Source organism: Macaca nemestrina, chromosome 5 (assembly GCF_043159975.1).
Source record: "Macaca nemestrina isolate mMacNem1 chromosome 5, mMacNem.hap1, whole genome shotgun sequence".
Lineage (NCBI taxonomy): Eukaryota > Metazoa > Chordata > Mammalia > Primates > Cercopithecidae > Macaca > Macaca nemestrina.
This window is the reverse complement of record NC_092129.1, coordinates 112,452,123-112,472,023: the sequence shown is the minus strand read 5'-3', so window position 1 is coordinate 112,472,023 and position 19,901 is coordinate 112,452,123. Positions and strand designations below refer to the sequence as shown.

Sequence of the window (19,901 nt, the reverse complement as noted above, 5' to 3'; positions counted from 1 at the left end):
CATGGTGAAGCTCCGTCTCTACTAAAAATACAAAAAATAGCAGAGTGTGGTGGCGTGGGCCTGTAATCCCAGCTACTCGGGAGGTTGAGGCAGGAGAATCACTTGAACCGGGAGACGGAGGTTGCCCGAGATCACACCACTGCACGCCAGCCTGGGCGACAGAGCAAGACTCTGTCTCAAAAAAAAAAAAAAAAAAAAAAAATCAGGACATAATTGAGGAAATATGAACACTGAGTATTTCGTAAGTATTATTATTATTGTTATTTTATTATTATTTTTTGAGACAAAGTCTCACTGTTTTCCCCTAGGCTGGAGTGCAGTGGCATGATCTCAGCTCACTGCAAGCTCCGCCTCCCGGGTTCACACCATTCTCCTGCCTCAGCCTCCCGAGTAGCTGGGACTACAGGCACTGGCCACCTCGCCCGGCTAATTTTTTGTATTTTTAGTAGAGACGGGGTTTCACCATGTTAGCCAGGATGGTCTCGATCTCCTGACCTCAGGTGATCTGCCCGCCTGGGCCTCCCAAAGTGCGTAACTATTATTTTTATTTGCTGTGATAACGGTACTGTAATTATGTTAAAAAGAGTCCTTATCTTTTAGAGGTAAACAATTGAAATATTTACATATGAAATGACATGGTATCTGGGATTTGCTTCAAAATACACAGTATGTATGAGCATATGGCAAGACTGGCCATGAATTGATAACTGTTTAATCTGGGTGCTGGTTACATGGGGGTTCATTATATACTTCTCTTAATTGCCATATATGCTCCTCCTCTATAAAACTCTTATCATACTCTAAACAGCAAAAACAGTATGTTACTACTATTTCCACTTCACTTGCTCTCCAGTGGGTATGTAAAGAGGGAAAATAAAAAAGAAAATGGTTATAACAAAGGTAGCCACCTCAAGCCAGGAAGGACAGGGCCAGTACCATAAGATGTATATACTCGACCCCATGAATCAAGCAGCGATTGTTTTTAAAAGTGATGCTATGAGCTACTTTTTAAAAATCAACTTTATTGAAGTATAATTTACATGATAAATTTATACATTTGTCCATCTCAATCTTAATTGAGATGTATAACTTTTCTATCCACATCTCTGCCAACATTTGGTATTCTCAGCCTTTTGGATTTTAGCTATTCTAGTGGGTGTATAGTGCCTCGTTGTGGTTTTAATCTGCATTTTCCTGAGAATAATGTTTAACATTTGTGCTAAATTTTGATTATACGTATACCTATTTTTCAATTGTAACAATGTAATAGTCTCTGGGAAATATCTTTATTATAACTTTTATTTCTGTATTTCTATATTATTTTATGAGGAATATCATACAATTTGAACTCTACAAGCCGCAGAAAATGATCAGTTTATGGAACTAAGTCCGACTGCCAGGTAAAACTTAACTATGGTATGGTATTTACAGTTTGTGTTGACTAAAATAAGCTCCCAGCTGCCAGATGGAGCTATAATGTTGCCACCTCTACTGCCACCATCTGGTAACATTAAAAACAAATAAAAATATAGAAAACTATACAATTCTGGGTCAGCCAAAGTCAAATTTCCAATGCAACTCTTTCTTACACACAGATCTTTGAAACTATAGAATGCATTCAAACTGATTTGTTCTTTAGTTTTCCTTACTTTTAAATAAACTATATTACAAAAGTGTCAAATAGCAAAATATTTTAATTTTCTCAAATTCAGGGAAGATGCTTTATGAAGTACCTGCTTTTCGATTTGTTCCAAGACCTCTGGCAAATTACCTTAGAACTCTGTAGGTATCCTGAGGATAACTGAACTGTTTCCTAACTTAAAAAAATGTTTTCGATGTTTTTAGTCTCTTACTGTACAACGTCAAATAGTCGCTGGGTTATGCAATAATTGCCCTCTGCATACTCACAAACGTTAACTCCAGTCCTTTTTTGTCTCCCTCCCCGCCTAAAAAGCTACCAGGTCACATGCTGGCGGATACGCAGTGGCGGAAACCTAGCGGTGACAGGGAAGGACAGCCCTCTGCCTACTGATCTGCAGGTTTCTCCTCCAGTTTGCTCTTACACTGGGGTCCTCCGCCCGGACCTTAGCCCATTCATTTGATGGTTCTCTCCCAGTTCGTTCTTCCACTGGGTCCCTTGCTCAGCACTACCCAAAATAACTATCAGCTCAGAGCCTGCTGCGCAGCCGCTCCCCGCCTCCGCCCCGTAGGGCTGCACCCGCCAAGGCCCCGGGTCGGCTCCGCGATCACGGTCGCGGCCCCCGGGGTCCCCGAGGGGCTTCTGCGCACTGAGGCAGGCGGAACTGAGCGGGACTCTGAACGGGCTCCCCTCCTAATGTCCCCTCGCGCCTGAGCAGCTCCGGTCCCGCCAGCGCAAGGTGCGGGTACCAGGGCCACGCCCGCCCAGAGACCGCCGCCCCCAGGACCGCCGCCCACCCGAAGCCCCTGGACGACCCCGCCGCTTACCGGCTTCGGCCCGTGGGGCGCCCGGCAGAAGAGGCGTGCGGTCCGTACTCTCCTCGCCATCGTTCCGGGCCAGGTCTCGAACTGGGGACCTCATGACGCCTACGTGGAGCAGGTGTCCTCGCCACCTGGCAGAGAAGGGCGCGCCGGCCCGACAGCCCGAAGCCCCCGGGCCAAGCTGGCCGGACCGGGCGGGGCGGGGACGCTGGCACCGCCCTGTGGCCACGTCTTGTCCCGGCGGTCCCGCCCAGAAGTGGCCGCGCCGACTCCGCCCCCGCCGCCATCTTAGGTGTGGGCAACTGTGTCGTGGGTTGGACTATGGAAGCGGAGTTCCGGGAGTTCTGGCAGGATTGGCGCAGTGAGCTCGTCCTGCCGGTCTACGCTTGCCGGGGAGCCGGTGTTCAGACGACAGTCTCCCGCTCCTGCACCCCCTTGTAAAGTGCAGGGGCCGCCTTTCCCGCAGGGAGGATGAGTGGGAGCTTGCGGGCGGGCAGTGGGGACTAGAATTGCACGTAATTATGGGGAGGGCTTCGCCCGAACTAGGGAAGTGGGTGGTGTGCTTTTCATAATTTGACATTCAGTTGTTAGCACTCAGTGCCATACTGTTAGCAACCCTTGTACGATCTACCCCGTGACTGTGACGGCATATTGTCCCTAAAATAGTTTTTTTTCCCCCCCAGACAGGGTCTTGCTCTGTTGCCCAAGCTGGAATGCAGTGGCGCAATCACAGCTCACCGCAACCTCGAATTCCTGGACTCAAGCGATTCTCTTCAGCGCCCCCAAGTAGCTGGGACTACAGGCGCATGCCACCACGTATGGCTAATTTTGTTTTTATTTTTGTAGAGGCGAGGTCTCCTTGTATTGCCCAGGCTTGGTTTCGAACTCCTGGGCTCAAGCAATCATCCTTGGCCTCTCAAAGTGCGGGGATTACAGGCGTGAGCCACAGCTCCCGGCTCTAAAATAGCTTTGAGGTGGGAAAACAGCAATGGAAATTTGTTGCGTCCTATGATGTTGCTGGTTTTATAGGTAAAAATAATCAACATAGGTAGTTTCATATGGTTCGACCTATGGAATCCTCTGATGTATGATGTATGTGTGCATATTATATCTCCACGATAGAATTTGGATAGATTGTGCTAGCATTTGCGGACTCTGAGAAAGTGAAACTAGGAAAACCCAGCTTGCCTTGTCAGGGTAGGTCTGGAGCCGCTAATAAAGGCTGTCTCTGTGGAGGTAGAAAATAAGATGTAGATGTTCTCGGAGAGTTTGGTGTAGACAGGGAAGACGCGCAAGCCACTAATTCAGTAAACCAGGTTAGAAGCTTAGTGAGGTCCACGTGGGAACAAAGGGGAGGGTCCTTTACCTAGAAGGGAGGGTGAGGATTTCTGTAGGCCTTCCAGATCAGTAAATGCTAGGAAAGTTCTCAAGTTAAAGCAGCAAATCAAGCCTTGTTTCTGAGTTACTGAATTACCACGTAGATTTTTACTCTCTAAGGGTTGTAGAAAAATGCCATTTTCAAACTTGATTATGCAGAGTCACCTGGCAAATCCTTTTAAAATGTAGATTCAGATTCGGCAGATCTGGTGTGATGGTTGATTTTATGTGTTAACTTGCTGGATGTCTTTGGATGAGGTTAACACTAAAATCATTGAACTTTGGGTAAAGATGGCTCCCTTCCATAATCTGGGTGAGCTTCATTCAATCAATTGAAGGCCTGTCTAGAATAAAAAATCCGACTTCCCCACTTCTCTTCCCTAAGCAAGGGAGACTTCTCCAGCAGAGTGTCCTCAGACTTGATCTGCACCATAGGTCCTGGGTCTCCAGGCATGTGCACCATCATCTGCTTTGGGTCTGGAGTCGGCCAGCCTATATTGTGAAAGCCAAAACTTTATTACCCAAACTACCCAATTGGGGTTATTTCTCTGAGAAGCCTGTACATCTGGGATGGGCCTGAGATTCTGTATTGCTAACAAGCTTCCAGGTGACCAAGGTTATTGATAACTTGGGCCAGGGAATACAGGTTGCAGCATACTTGACAGACTTCAAACCAGAGGAATTCTTTTTTTAAATATTTTTTATTTTAGAAATTTTAGGTTTACATAAACATTGCAAAGATAGTACAGTAAGTTCTCCATACCCTTTGCTCAGTTTGCACTATTATTAAGATCTTACGTTAGTATCATGCATATATCATAACTAATGAGCCAGTGTAGATAATTATTAACTGAAGTTCATACTTAATTTGAATTTCTTTAATTTTTACCTAATATCCTTTTTCGGTCCCAGGATCTCATCCAGGATGCCACATTACATGTCTCCTTAGGCTTCTCTAGATTGACAATTCCTGACTTTCATTGCTTTTGCTGACCTTGACAGTTTTGTAGAGTAGTAGGTTTTGTAGAAAGTGTCTTAATTTGGGTTGTCGAATTTTTTTTGAGAAGGGTTCTCCCTCTGTCATCCAGGCTGGAGTGCAGTGGCACAGTCTCGGCTCACTGCAACCTCCGCCTCCCAGGGTCAAGTGATTCTCCTGCCTCAGCCTCCCGAGTAGCTGGGACTATAGGTGCGTGCCACCACTCCTGGCTAATTTTTTGTATTTTTAGTAGAGACGGATTTTCACCATGTTAGCCAAGATGGTCTCCATCTCCTGACCTCGTGATCCAACCGCCTCGGCCTCCCAAAGTGCTGGGATTTACAGGCGTGAGCCACCGTCCCCCGCCTGAATGTTTTTCTTATAATTAGACTGGGGTTATGGATTTTTGAGGGAAAGGTCATAGAGGTAAAGGGCCAGTCTCATCTTGTAATGTCAAGGGAATGTGCTGTCAACGTATTTATCACTGATGATTATCACTAGTGATGTTAAGCCTCATCACATGCCTGAGGTGGTGTTTGTCAGGTGTTTTCACTGTGAAGTTAACTCTTTTTCCCCGGCCTTTTCTCTTTGGGAGGAAATCAGTAGGTGCAGCCTTCACTTAAGGGGTGCGGAGTTATCTATACTCCACTAGTTTGAGGGGCAGGATTCTTGGCTCATTGGAACCTCCACCTCTCAGGTTGAAGCAATTCTCCTGCCTCAGCCTCCCGAGTACCTGGGACTACAGGGGTGTGCCACCATGCCCGGCTAATTTTTGTGTTTTTAGTAGAGATGGGGTTTTGCCATGTTGGCCAGGCTGGTCTCAAACTCCTGACCTCAGGTGATCTACCCGCCTTAGCCTCCCACTTACAGGCATGAGCCACTGCGCCCGGCCTCGTATTTATTCTTTAGTTGATACTTTTCCTTTATCAGCACTTTAGACCAGCATTGTTCAGTAGAAATATAATGCAAGCCATAGATGTAATTTTAAATTTTCTAGTAGCCACATTAAAAAAGTAAAACAAAGCAAAACAAAATGGGGAAATTAATTGTGTAACATGCATTTTTAACCCAATGTATCAGTTCAACATGTAATCAATATAAAATCATTAATGAGATAAGCTCTTTTTTTGGTAGTAATTTTTTTTTTTTTTTTTTTTGAGATGGAGTCTCGCTCTGTTGCCCAGGCTGGAGTGAAATGGCATGATCTTGGCTCACTACAACCTCCACCTCCTGGGTTCAAGCAATTTTCCTGCCTCAGCCTCCTGAGTAGCTGGGATTACAGGTGCCCACCATCACACCTGGCTAATTTTTGTATTTTTAGGAGAGACGGGATTTCACTATGTTGACCAGGCTGGTCTCGAACTCCTGACTTCAGGCCATCTGCCCGACTCGGCCTCCCAAAGTGTTGGGATTACAGGCGTGAGCCACCACGCCTGGCCTGGTACTAAATGTTTGAAACCCAGTGTGTATTTTATATCTGCAGCACGTCTCCATTAGGACTAGCCACATTTCAAATGCTCAATAGCCACATTGTGTCTGGGTCTACCATATTGGACAGCATAATTCTAGACCATGTGAGGGCTTAAACTCTCTGTCTCCCCCACCCCCCATCCTGTCTTTGGATGGGAAAGGAACACCTTTTGGATAGAGTATCTAGTTCAAAAGCCTCTAGCTGTTTTTCTCAGTTTCTTCTTCTCTTAAATAAAGATAATAATAGAAACATTTTCATAGGGGTGTTGTAAGAATTAGATGATTAAATAAGATAATGCATGTAAATTACAGTACTATACCTGGTGGGTATTGTACTGTAATTATTATATTTCAATATATGTTAGCCATTAGTATTTTTTATTTTTTTTTGAGATGGAGTTTCACTCTTGTTACCTAGGCTGGAGTGCAATGGTGTGATCTCGGCTCACTGCAACCTCCTTCTCCTGGGTTCAAGCGAATCTCCTGCCTCAGCCTCCTGAGTTGCTGAGATTACAGGAGCCCGCCACCTGCCCAACTAATTTTTGTTATTTTTAATAGAGACAGAGTTTCAGCATGTTGGCCAGGCTGGTCTTGAACTCCTGACCTCAGATAATCCACTCACCTCGGCCTCTCAAAGTGTTGGGATTACAGGCGTGAGCCACTGTGCTTGGCTGCCATTAGCATTTTTTTTAGAGTTAAATTTGCTTTGCAAAATGAGTTTACCTATCTTAGGAACAACTGGTTTGATTTTAATTATATCTCTTTTAGGATACATATCATTTTCTGTATGGAATTTTATAGTTGGTAGTTGATTGTTTAATGTTTTAGTTTCCTTTTATAACTGTAGGTTTCCTAGGAGCTAGAACCAAGTCTTATTTATTTTTTGCAATGTGAGCAGATCCTAATTCTCGTCCTTTCACTGTGTTCATTGTGTTTCACAGTGCCTTATCATATTGGCCTTAGTGAAATTTTCAAGTATATAGGAATATATGCAGAATAAAAAGTTAAATGGAGGGGCAGATATTTAAATCACCAATTTAGTAATTAATTACTTTTTGAGACGGAGTCTCACTGTATTGTCTAGGCTGGAGTGCAGTCGTGCAATCACTGCTCACTGCAGTCTCCACCTCCAGGGTTCAAGCAATTCTCCTGCCTCAGCCTCCTGAGTAACTGGGATTATAGACACCTGCCACCACAACTGGCTAATTTCTGTATTTTCAGTCAAGACAGGTTTCACCGTGTTGGCCAGGCTGGGCTCGAACTCCCGATCTCAAGTGATCCGCCTGCTGTAGTCTCCCAAAGTACTGGGATTACAGGCGTGAGCCACTGCGCCCAGCCTGAACCATTAATTTAGATTTGATAAACTTGGTGAAGGAATTTTTTGGTGAACAGTATGGTTCTATAAAATAACCCTTTTATGCCAGGCGCAGTGGCTCACGCTTGTAATCCCAGTACTTTGGGAGGCCGAGGTGGGTGGATCACCTGAGGTCGGGGGTTCAAGACCAGCCTGACCAACATGGATAAACCCCGTCTCTACTGAAAATACAAAATTAGCCGAGTGTGGTGGCGCATGCCTGTAATCGCAGCTACTCGGGAGACTGAGGCAGGAGAATCACTTGAATCCAGGAGGCGGAGGTTGCTGTGAGCCGAGATCATGCCATTGCACTCCAGCCTGGGCAACAAGAGCAAAACTCTGTCTCAAAAATAAAATTAAAAAAAAAATCCTTTTTTAAATACCAGCTTTTCCTGTAAAATAAATTACAGTAAATTATAAAGATTATTGGCCAGGCGTGGTGGCTCATGCCTGTAATGCCAGCACTTTGGGAGGCAGAGGTGGGAGGATTGCTTGAGCCCAGGAGTTCAAGACCAGCCTGGACAACAAAGCAAGACCCCCATCTCTATAAAACAAACAAACAAACAAACAAAAACCTAAAAGAAAAAGTTGGTCGGGCGTGGTGGCTCACGCCTGTAATCTCAGCACTTTGGGAGGCTGACATGGGCAGATTACCTGAGGTCAGGAGTTCGAGACCAGCCTGGCCAACATGGTGAAACTCCATCTCTATTGAAAATACAAAAATTAGCCGGGCATGGTGGTGGGTGCCTGTAATTTCAACTATTTGGGCTCAAACAATCTGCCTGCCTTGGTCTCCCAAATTGCTGGGATTACAGTCATGAGCCATGGTGCTAGGTCTGTTACCCCTTTTAAAAACCTTTCAATAGTAGCTTTTTGCTTAGATATTCGCATTTTTGATTGTGCATCCCATCACTAAACATTTTGAATATGCACTGATAAGGGCAGGACAAGATATCTTTCCATTGTATGGGGGCATGGCTGCCACTCGTATAACAAAATGTTAGCAAGATCAGATAACAGATAACAAATTTAATCAAAGTTTTATGTGATATGGGAGCTTCAGAAATGAAGCTTCAGTGACCCAGGGCAAACTCTCTCTTTTTGTGCTTGGGTTCAGCGAAGAATGGAGAGCTGTGTAGAAATGTGATTGAATAAAAGAGTATGATCTAGTGGCAACAGACTGAGCATGGGGAAACCCAGCAAAGCTTGTCAGTTCAAAATCTTAGTCTCTGTGTAGCATTCTTTCCTCCTGGATATCGGACAGGGTGACTCAGGAATGAAGGCCTTCAAGGGAGAAAGGAGAAGTGACCTTTCTAGGTTTTATCACTTGCTTTGGGGGAAAGGGGTTCTAGTTTCTATGACCTGCCTTGGAGAAGAAGAATCCGGGTTTGTATTACTCAGTTTGAAGAAGAAAGAGAACGGGGAGACAGGAGGGCAGGAGAAGGTCAGAGAGACCTTGTTTCTGAGATTGCTTCTGAGGCTTCCCAATCTCCTTTAGTTCAAAGTACTCAGCATGCCAAAGTGCCATACTTTGGGGTATCTTTTTCTGAGCCACAACATATCCAATATGTATATATTTTTCTATAAAGTACACACACATTATAAACACTCAACATAACACTTAAAAAGGATGAATTGCAGACTTTTGATAATCATAATATATAAGGAACTCAAACAACTCAATGGCAAAACCCACAAATAATCCAATTTAAAAATAGGCAAAAGACCTGAATAGACATTTCTCAAAAAGAACACATACAAGCGACCAGCAGGTATATTAAAAAATGCTCAGTATCACTAATTGTTAGGGAAGTGCATACCAAAACCACAGTGAGATATCATCTCACCCTATTTAGAATGGCTATTACAAAAATACAAAAAAATGACAAATTCTGGTGATGATGCAGGGAAAGAGGAATGCTTGTACACTGTTGGTGGGAGTGTAATGTAGTACAGCCATTATGGAAAACAGTTTGTAAGTTCCTCAAATAACTAAAAATAAACTATCATATGATCTGGCAGTCCCATTGCTAGGTATATATCTAAAAGAGGAAATCAGTGTATTGGAGAGGTATCTCCACTCCCATGTTTATCATAGCTCAGCTCTAGTCTCAGTAGCCAAGATATGAAATCAACCTGTGTCCATCAACAGATGAATGGATAAAGAAAATGTGATGTATATACGATGGAATATTATTCAGCCATAGAGAAGAATAAAATCCTGTCATTTGCAGCAACATGGATGGTACCGAGGGTCATTATGTTAAGTGAAATAAGCCAGGCACAGAAAGACAAATTCATATGTTCTTACTCATATATGAGAGCTAAAAAAGTGGATCTCATGGAGGCAGAGAATTGAATAGTGGTTACCAGAGGTTGGGAAGGGTAGGGAGAAGGGGGGATGAAGAGAAGTTGGTTAATGGGCACAAAAATACAGTTAGATAGAAGCAATAAATTCTAGTATTCAATAGTATAGTAAGGAGACTATAGTTAAAAATTTGTTATGTATTTCACAATAACTGGAAGAGAATTGGAATGATCCTCACACAAAGAAGAGAGAAATGTTTGAGGTGATGAATATTCCAATTACACTGATTTGATCATTACACATTGTATACAGGTATCAGAATATCATATGTATCCCCAAAATATGTATAACCATTATGTAGTAATGAAAAGCTCATCTAAATAATTAAAAAGGATGAGAAAATATATAAATGTTCTAATTTTTTTTCTGGATCATTTGCACTTGCTCTTGGGTGAGTGCACCCCACTTTGGAGATCACTGGAGGATAAAATCAAAATTCTTTGGTGTAGATCACAAGGCCTTTACAAACTGGCCGCAGCTGACATTTCCAGTCCCATCTTCCACAACTGCGGCCACCTGCTCTGTGCTGCACATGTTGTTCTATTCGTCGAACTTCATACATACCATGTTTTCCTTGTGTTGTTTCCTCCACTGTTTGCTTCTTTTGTGTATGGTAAGTTCTTATTTGTCCTTTGAGGCTAAAAGATAACCTTTTATTTAATGATTCCTTGATAATCTCTCTCTTACTCTGTGCCCTTATGTATATTGTACACACCTTTGTTATAGCATACTGTGTTAAAGTTACCTAAGGCAGTTGAATAGTATGTGAGTCATTCCTTGAGAGCAGGAACCTTGACTTACTTATTTTTCATTTCCTGCTTTAAGCAGAGACAAGTATTTATGGAGCTCCATATTATCTGTAAGGCACTGTCCTGGTTGCTATGGGAGTATACACTGTCAGTAGAGCAGATAGATATACAAAATGTGTAAGTATGGTTTCTGCTTTCAAGGAGCATATAAGTGAAAGGCACTTTGAAGGAAATATTTCTTAAAACTGTGCAAGTGAAATATGGAGTATTTTCCTAACAGTTATGGAAGTCAGAGGACATATTTTTGTAACTATTTTCTATTAAGCAAGTGCCATATGATTAATGTATTCCAGAAGAAGAGGGATTAATATTTTTAGCAAAGGGTTTCAATAATGGAATCTGGACATACTTTCCTATATCCTATTTCCTCTAGGCAGCTGTACTGTCAGATGTCCTCAGATAGTGTTCAAAATATAATCAAAATAGGAGAGGCATTTTTGCATAGTTTTCTGTTTATCTTATGGCATGCACTCATTGTTTTTATAGCAGAATTTGGATTTCCTCAGTGCTTTTCAGCTTAACAATTGGGTAGTTCTTGTGACGTATCCACAGAGACATGAGTATGATTATAACCATTTTAAAGAGGAAAACTAACAGATGGCAACTGAATGAAGTGATTTGTCCGAGGTTAGCGACAGCCACTGTTACAATTCAGATTTATTGCCTTTCATAGTATTCAAATTCTAGGTGGTGCTTCTTCATAATTGTCTTAATTTTGTACATGTTGTATGTTATTTTTGCATCTTAAAACTTGGAGCACAATTTCACTTAGTCTTGGAAGTCATTTCAATGATAAGTATATAATATGTGATCAATTGCTGATTACAAATTATGTGGCATTTTCTTTGTCAATTTCAGTTACTTGCTTTAGGGGAGCTGAAAACACAGTCACTGTAAATATATATATATATATATATATAAACGTGTAAACACATATATTTATATATAAAAATATATATAAACACATTATATATATACACACACATACACACACATACACATTAGTAATGTTACATCTGTGAAAAGCTTGGAAGAGAGCAATCTTTCAAATTTAAACACATTGAACAATGTAAAAAGACTTGTCACAGTTTTATCTCTTTTTTTTTTTTTTTTTTTTTGAGATGGAGTCTCACTGTGTTGCCCAGGCTGGAGTGCAGCGATGTGATCTCGGCTCACTGCAACCCCCACACCCTGGGTTCAAGCGATTCTCCTGCCTCAGTCTCCTGAGTAGCTGGGATTACAGGTGCCTGCCACCACGCCCAGCTAATTTTTGTATTTTTAGTAGAGAGGGGGTTTCACTATCTTGGTCAAGCTGGTCTTGAACTCCTGACCTCATGATCCACCTGCCCTGGCCTCCCAAAGTGCTGGGATTACAGGTGTGAGCCACCATACCCGACCAGTTTTATCTTTTTGACTCCAGAGAATTTGAAATAAATCAAATTTTGCAGGTATTATAAAATATTAGGGGAGCAGATAGAAAATCAGCTGGTAGAATCACACAAGGAACAGAATGACCTTTAGACATGAGCTAAAAGTGCATGCAAAGCAAGTAAAAATTGCGACTCAGGCAGATTAAAAGATTAAGGTTCAAATCTATTCTTTTAAGTAATATGTGAAGCCAAAGAGGGCTGTTGAGTCAGCCTTTCCTGTTAATCCTTTTTGGTCCGTAATCTTTTCACACATCATATATTCATATTTTCTGACCAAGGAAATATACAGGGGCTCAGAAACTAATTGCTGTTGTTTTATAACAGGGGAAAGTCTCAGAATCAATGGAACTAAAAAACTGCTACAATGAAGTATAACTGATATATGAAAATTGCACTATTTAATGTAGACAATTTGGTGAGTCTAGACATATACCCACATCTCTGAAACCATCACCACAATTGAGGTAGTAGACACATACAGCACCTTCAAAAGTTTCCGTATGCCTTTTTGGTTTCTTCTGGTTGTTGTGAGAACACCTAACATGAGATCTACCCTCTTAACTTTTTAAGTGCACAGTACAGTATTACTAACTGTAGGCACTGTGTTGTACAGCAGATCTCTATAATTTATTCACATTGCATAACTGAAGTTTTGTAGATACTAAACAAAAACTCCCTATTTCCTCCCCCTCTAACCCTGGCAAGTTCATTCTATTTTTTGCTTCTATATGTTTTTAAATACCTCATACAAGTGGAATCATGCAGTATTTGAACTTCTGTGTCTGGTTCATTTCACTAAACATAATGTTTTCCGGGTTCATTTCATGTTGTCACAAATGACAGTATTGCCGTCTTTTTAAAAGCTGAGTAATATTCCATAGTATGAATATACCAGATTTTCTTTACCCATTCATCTGTAGATGAAAACTTGAGTTGTTTCCATGTCTTGGCTATTGTGAGTAATGCTACAATGAATATGAGGAGTGCAAGTATCTCTTCAAGATACTGATTGCAATTCTTTTAGATATATACGCAGAAATGGGATTGCTGGATCATATAGTAGTTCTATTTTTAATTTTGTGAGGAACCTCTAAACTGTTTTCCATAGTGGCTGCATGATTTTACATAACTACCTCAAGCATACAAGGGTTCCCTTTTCTCCACAGCCTTGCCAACACTTGTTACCTTTTGTTTCTTTGATAATAGCCACCCTAACAGGTGTCAGATAATATCTTGTGGTTTTGATTTGCATTTCTCTGATGGTTAGTGATGTTGAGCATGTTTTCAAATATCTGTTGGCCATTTATATGTCTTCTTTTCAGAAATGCCTATTCAAGTCCCTTGTCTACTTTTTAATAGGATTATTTAGGGTTTTTTTGCTACTTATGTATTTTTGGTATTAACCGTTTGTTAAATGTATAGTTTGCAAATATTTTTTCCCATTTAGTAGGTTGTCCTTTCTCTCTGTTGTTTCCTTTACTATGTAGGAGCTTTTTAGTTTGATGTAGTCCTACTTGTCTAGTTTTGCTTTTGGCTTTGTTGTCTGTGCATTTGGTGTCATGTCCAAGAAATCATTGCCAAGACTCTGTATTTCTATGTTTTTTTCTAGGAGTTTTACAGTCCTGTTTTTTTTTTTAGTGCATTGCCCTAAGGAAATGGGATGGGTGGTTTATAGCAGTCTGATGACTGCGAGATTGGGAGAATGTACACAACCCTGAAATTACTCCTCTAGGAGAAGGGAGGAATGAATGTGCACATCATAAGAAACTATTTATTTATTTATTCTTTAAGCACCGAGTATCACTCAGGACATAGAAAACATTTGAGAGGCTCCTGGGATCTCTAGCCTGGCCTATTGGTAAAGGTCTTTCTCCGCTGAAGCCAGTCCATAAATCAATGGATTTTGATATTTCATGTTAAAACATCATCACAACCTACCAATTAATACAATTATGGCTCTTTTTCTGATAAATATATTCTTCGAGTTTTATATAAATTCAATAATATTTAAGATGACACAGTAGAGTTTATGATGTATAGAGAAGCTGTGATTAATTCTTTTGAAAAGAAATAGCTGGATCTTCATTTTTTAGGTGTTCTTTTTTTTTTTTTTTTTTTTTTTGTTTTGTTTTTTTTTGAGACGGAGTCTCACTCTGTCGCCCAGGCTGGAGTGCAGTGGCACCATCTCGGCTCACTGCAAGCTCCGCCTCCCGGGTTCACACCATTCTCCTGCCTCAGCCTCCTGAGTAGCTGGGACTACAGGCGCTCGCCGCCACCTCGCCCGGCTAGTTTTTTGTATTTTTAGTAGAGACGGGGTTTCGCCGTGTTAGCCAGGATGGTCTTGATCTCCTGACCCCGTGATCCGCCCGTCTCGGCCTCCCAAAGTGCTGGGATTACAGGCTTGAGCCACCGCGCCCGGCCTAGGTGTTCTTTTAATAGGGCACATTTATACTGGTTTTTCCATTCAGTAATTTCAGTAAAACGAGAAATGTAGTCATGCTTAGTTTATCTTTATTTTTTTTTAATGAAAAGATTTAATACTTCACTGGCAAGTATCTAGAGCAGAGCCATAGTTTATCTATTTAATTGAATTCCTCATGAATAAAAATTGTAACCTTATAAGTCAGTAGTCATAATGCTAATGAATCAGAATAGTTAAGTTCAATCCTGTCTATTTAAAAAAAATTCCATCAGAATTGGTTATATCAGTTGGTGAAATTACTCTAATCCCTATTGATAGGCTTCTTTGTGGAAATAAACAAACACAAAGACCCCAAAGAGCAAATACCCAACAACAGAAAACCAAAACTTAATCTACAGAATGTGATTGATTGATCTACTCCCTAAACCCCACATAAAAGCCAACAGCAATAAGTAGATAATTAAGCATGCTGTGTGGTGACATCCTTACATATAAAGGAAAGCACAAGGCTGAGGTGAGAGGATTCCATGAGGCCAGGACTTCAATGCTGCAGTGAGCCATGATCATGCCAGCCTGCCAGTTGGGGCAACACAGTGAGACCTGGTATCTAAAAATAAAAAATAACAAGGGATGCACTTCAACTAGGTCTCAGTTTTAACTTGTGAGTATAAAATAATGAGATATGTGAAGGAGAGAGATCTAAGAGTTAAGACAGTTCTAGAACAAAAGTTCTAACAGTATTTTGAAGGATAGGACAATTGAGAAAAGGTATTTAATCTGTTAAATTTGCATTCTCTTTTACATTAATTTGTGTTTGTTTGAAAAAAATTTAATAGCTCTATTGCTTTATCATTACATGATTGTCTCTCATGTAGCAAGGTTGCCATCTTAGCCATTGTGATGTCAAGAGAGGCAGACCCGGTACAACACTTTTCGTGGAGAAGAGCCTTGGTGAGTTAATAAGGTAATGATAATGCCTTTTATGGGGACAGCAGGGTTGCTTTTGTTTTTCCTGGAAAAAAATCATGGGTGGACTGTGGGGAGGACTTTTACCTGAAGGAGAAGAGATGATTATAGTAAAGCCAGAAACTAAGGTTATTGATATGGTTTGGCTCTGTGTTCCCATCCAAATCTCATCTTGTAGCTCCCATAATTCCCATGTGTTGTGTGAGGGACCTGGTGAGAGATAATTGAATCGTGGGGGCAGATCTTTCTTGTGCTGTTCAAGTGATAGTGAATGAATCTCATGAGATCTGATGGTTTTAAAAGTGAGAGGTACCCTGCACAAGCTCTCTTCTTTTGCCTGCTGCCATGTGAGACGTGCCTTTCACCTTCTGCCATGATTATGAGGCTTCCCCAGCAACATGGAACTGTTAAGTCCAATAAACCTCTTTCTTTTGTAAACTGCCCAGTCTCAGGTGTGTCTTTATCAACAGTGTGAAAATGGACTAATACAGTTATTAACTTCTTAATAACTCTGTGGCAACTGTGCTTGCAAGCTAAAATTCACATGAAAAGAATATACCTGCCACTGCTTTGGTCCAATGTAATAAGAAGCAAAAGAAAATGAATACTCAGTGCCTGCTATGTGTCAGACACCACAGTAAGAAGTTATACATGTTATTTAACTCTCTAGCATCCAGTGTTTGGTATCTTAAATTTCTTTTTTTTTTCTTTTTTTTTGAGACAGAGTCTCGCTCTGTTGCACAGGCTGGAGTGCAGCGGTGTGCTCTTGGCTCACTGCAGCCTCTGCCTCCTGGGTTCAAGTGATTCTCCTGCCTCAGTTTCCTGAGTAGCTGGGATTACAGGCATGCACCACCACGCCTGGCTCATTTTTGTATTTTTAGTAGAGACGGGGCCTCTCCATGTTGATCAGGCTGGTCTCAAACTCCTGACCTTGTGATCTGTCCGCCTCAGCCTCCCAAAGTGCTGGGATTACAGGCGTGAGCCATTGTGCCTGGGCTCCCCCCCAAAAAAATTTAACTGAAGTAGAGATGGGGTCTCACTATGTTGTCCAGGGTGGTCTTGAACTCGTGGGCTCAAGAGATCTGCCAGCCTCAGCCTCCCAAAGTGCTGAAATTACAGGTGTGAGCCACGTCACCCAGCTATGTTTGGTATCTTTATACTCATTATATAGTTGAGAAAATCTGACATCAGAGAGAGTAACCTGCTTAAGCGCAGGAGTTAGAATGTGTGTCAGGCTTCCTCCAGATCCCATGCTTTTTCCATGCTGAGTTCCAGTACATCATTTATGTATTCCTCATGCACAGGGAGGTAAAGATGGTAGAATGGGAGATAGATGGAACAAATTTGGCAAAATAATCTATAGTAGTTGATTATCTTATTCTTTGCCTGGTGTAGATTTGAAATTTTTCATAATGAAAAGGTTCTTTAAGGAATATACCATTTTTAAAGGATGGTGCTGATCTGTTTCCTCATGACAGTAGGGTATAAGAAATGGAATTAGAATATTGTCTAGGTTTCCAAATCACCACCTGTTGCACAACAATGAAGAGGGACAGGGTGGGGATGACTGGGTTTTAACTAAGTAATAATTGGAATTCCTTTTGAAGACTTGTGTTGTATTGACCATCGAATCCAAAGGTAGGATAATTTCCTTAAAACTTTATCATAGCATTCAATGTATACATTCCCATGCCTAAGTAATCAGAAATAAACCAATGAGAAACAATGACTCTGAGATAGAACTGAAGCTATCATTGCAAGTCCTCTCAAGCCTGGGCAACATGGTGAAACCCTGTCTGTACTAAAAATACAAAAAATTAGCCAGGGTGCACACCTATAGTTGCAGCTACTCGGGAGGCTGAGGTGGGATGATGGTTTGAGCCCTAGAGGCAGAAGTTGCATGAGTCCAGATCGTGCCACTGTAGTCCAGCCTGGGTGGGAAAAAAAAGGAAGTCCATCCCTTCCAAGCTTTATAAAGTTATGATAGCATTAATTTCCTTAAACCAGTGTCATAACATTTAATTCACTCATTCCTATGCCTAAATAATCAGAAAATGTCAACAATGAAAACACTCACTCTGAGACATACTTGAAACTATCAAAATAATGTCGGCCGACTGAGCTTTGCCAGAATGGTTGGAATCATACGGTATGTAGTCTTTTCAGATTGGCTTCTTTCATTAACAATAAGCATTTAAGGTTCCTTCATATTGTTTCATTGTTTGATAACCATGTATTTTCTTTTTCTTTTTCTTTTTTTTTTTGAGACGGAGTCTTGTTCTGTCGCCCAGGCTGGAGTGCAGTGGCACCATTTCTCACTGCAACCTCCGCTTCCTGGGTTCAAGCAATGCTTCTGCTTCAGCCTCCTGAGCAGCTGGGATTACAAGTGTTTGCTATCACAACCGGCTACTTTTTGTATTTTTAGTTGAATTGGGGTTTCACCGTGTTGGCCTGCTGGTCTCCAATTCCTGACCTCAGGTGATCTGCCTGTCTGGGTCTCCCAAAGTGCTGGGATTACAGGCGTGAGCCATCATCCCTGGCCTGGGGTGACAGTTTTTGTATAATTTGATTTATGTCAACTGAAGGGATGAAAAAAAAAGTGTCTGGCCAATAAAGAGCTAAAGCTAGTCAAGGTCTACCAAGTAGTGACTCTTTCTTTCTTTTTTTTTTTTTTTTTTGAGATAGAGGCTCTCTCTGTCTCCTAGGCTGGAGTGCAATGGCATGATCTCGGCACACTGCAGCCTCCCACAGGGTTTCACCACGTTGGCCAGGCTGGTCTCAAACTCCTGACCTCAAATGATCCACCGACCTCGGCCTCCCAAAGTGCTGGGATTACAGACATGAGCCACTTGAGGTCAGGGGTTCAAGACCAGCCTGGTCAACATGGTGAAACCCCGCCTCTGCTAAAAATACAAAAAATTAGGCCGGATGGCACGGTGGTGACTCATGCCTGTAATCCCAGCACTTTGGGAGGCTGAGGTGGGCAGATCACAATGTCAGGAGTTCGAGACCAGCCTGACCAATATGGTGAAACCCCGCCTCTACTAAAAATACAAAAATTAGCCGGGCATGATGGCATATGCCTGTAATCCCAGCTACTCAGGAGGCTGAGGCAGGAGAATTGCTTGAACCTGGGAGGCAGAGGCTGCAGTGAGCAAAGGTTGCACCACTGCACTCCAGCCTGGGTGACAGAACAGGACCCCATTAAAAAAAAAAAGAAAAAAAAATTAGCCAGGCATGGTGGCACATGCCTGTAATCCCAGTTACTCCAGAGGCTGAGGCAAGAGAGTAACTTGAACCCAGGAGGCGAGGCTACAGTGAGCCAAGTTTGTGCCACTGCACTCCAGCCTGGGTGACAGAGTGAGACTCCATTTCAAATAAATAAATAAATAAATAAATAAACAAACCAAAAACTAGCCAGGCATGGTAGTGCTTGCCTGTAATCCCAGCTACTCGGAAGGCTGAAGTGAGAGAATCACTTAAACCTTGAAGGTCAAGGTTGCAGTGAGCCAAGATGATGCCACTGCATTCCAACCTGGGCAACAGAGCGAGACCCTGTCTCAATAAAAAAAACAAAAGAATTACTTTTTGGCTGGGCATGGTGGCTTATGCCTGTAATTTCAGCACTTTGAGAGGCCAAGGCAGGCAGATCACCTGAGGTTAAGGGTTCGAGACCAGCCTGGCCAACATGGTGAAACCCTGTCTCTACTCAAAATACAAAAATTAGCCAGGTGTGATGGTACACACCTGTAATCCCAGCTAGTAGGGAGGCTGACGCAGGAGAATAGCTTGAACCTGGGAGGCGGAGGTTGCCGTGATCTGAGATTGTGCCACTGCTCTCCAGCCTGAGCAACAGAGCAAGACTCAGTCTGAAAAAAAAATTACTTTTTTTTTTTTTTTTTTTTTTACAATTAGGAGCATCTTAGTTTTATCAATAACCGTATTACCATTGTCACACTGTGCTCTGGTATGAATGTTTATGTCCCTCCACCCACTACCCCAAATTTGTATGTTGAAACCTAATTAGGAGGTGGAGCCTTTTGGAGGTGATTAGGTCATGAGGGCAGAGTCCTCATGAATGAGATTAGTGCCCTCATAAAAGAGGCCCCAAGAGAACTGCCTTGCCCCTTCTACCATGTGAAGACACAGCAAGGAAGTATTATCTATGAACTAGGAAAGGGTCCTTACCAGACACTGAATCCACTAGTACCTTGATCTTGGACTTCCCAGCCTCCACAACTGTAAGAAATAAATTTCTGTGTTTGTGTC

At 41.9% G+C, this 19,901-nt stretch overlaps 2 protein-coding genes across 4 annotated transcripts in view; one reads left to right on the top strand and one right to left on the bottom strand.

Annotated features, from left to right (window-relative positions):
- Positions 1 to 2,666, bottom strand: part of LOC105479448 (solute carrier family 17 member 5) — a 61,334-nt gene extending 58,668 nt beyond the window's left edge. For both annotated transcript variants that reach the window (XM_071096843.1, XM_071096846.1), the window contains exon 1: positions 2,467 to 2,666. In XM_071096843.1, coding sequence (XP_070952944.1) covers positions 2,467 to 2,560 — 94 coding nt within the window. In that variant the 5' untranslated portion in view covers positions 2,561 to 2,666. The remainder of the gene's footprint in view (positions 1 to 2,466) is intronic.
- Positions 2,566 to 19,901, top strand: part of LOC105479449 (CD109 molecule) — a 178,409-nt gene continuing 161,073 nt past the window's right edge. The window contains exons 1-3 of one of the 2 annotated variants that reach the window (XM_071096842.1): positions 2,566 to 2,897; positions 3,144 to 3,276; positions 15,542 to 15,630. In XM_071096842.1, the coding sequence (XP_070952943.1) occupies positions 2,782 to 2,897; positions 3,144 to 3,276; positions 15,542 to 15,630 (338 nt within the window). In that variant the 5' untranslated portion in view covers positions 2,566 to 2,781. The remainder of the gene's footprint in view (positions 2,898 to 3,143; positions 3,277 to 15,541; positions 15,631 to 19,901) is intronic. The other variant, XM_071096841.1, reaches the window with a different exon arrangement.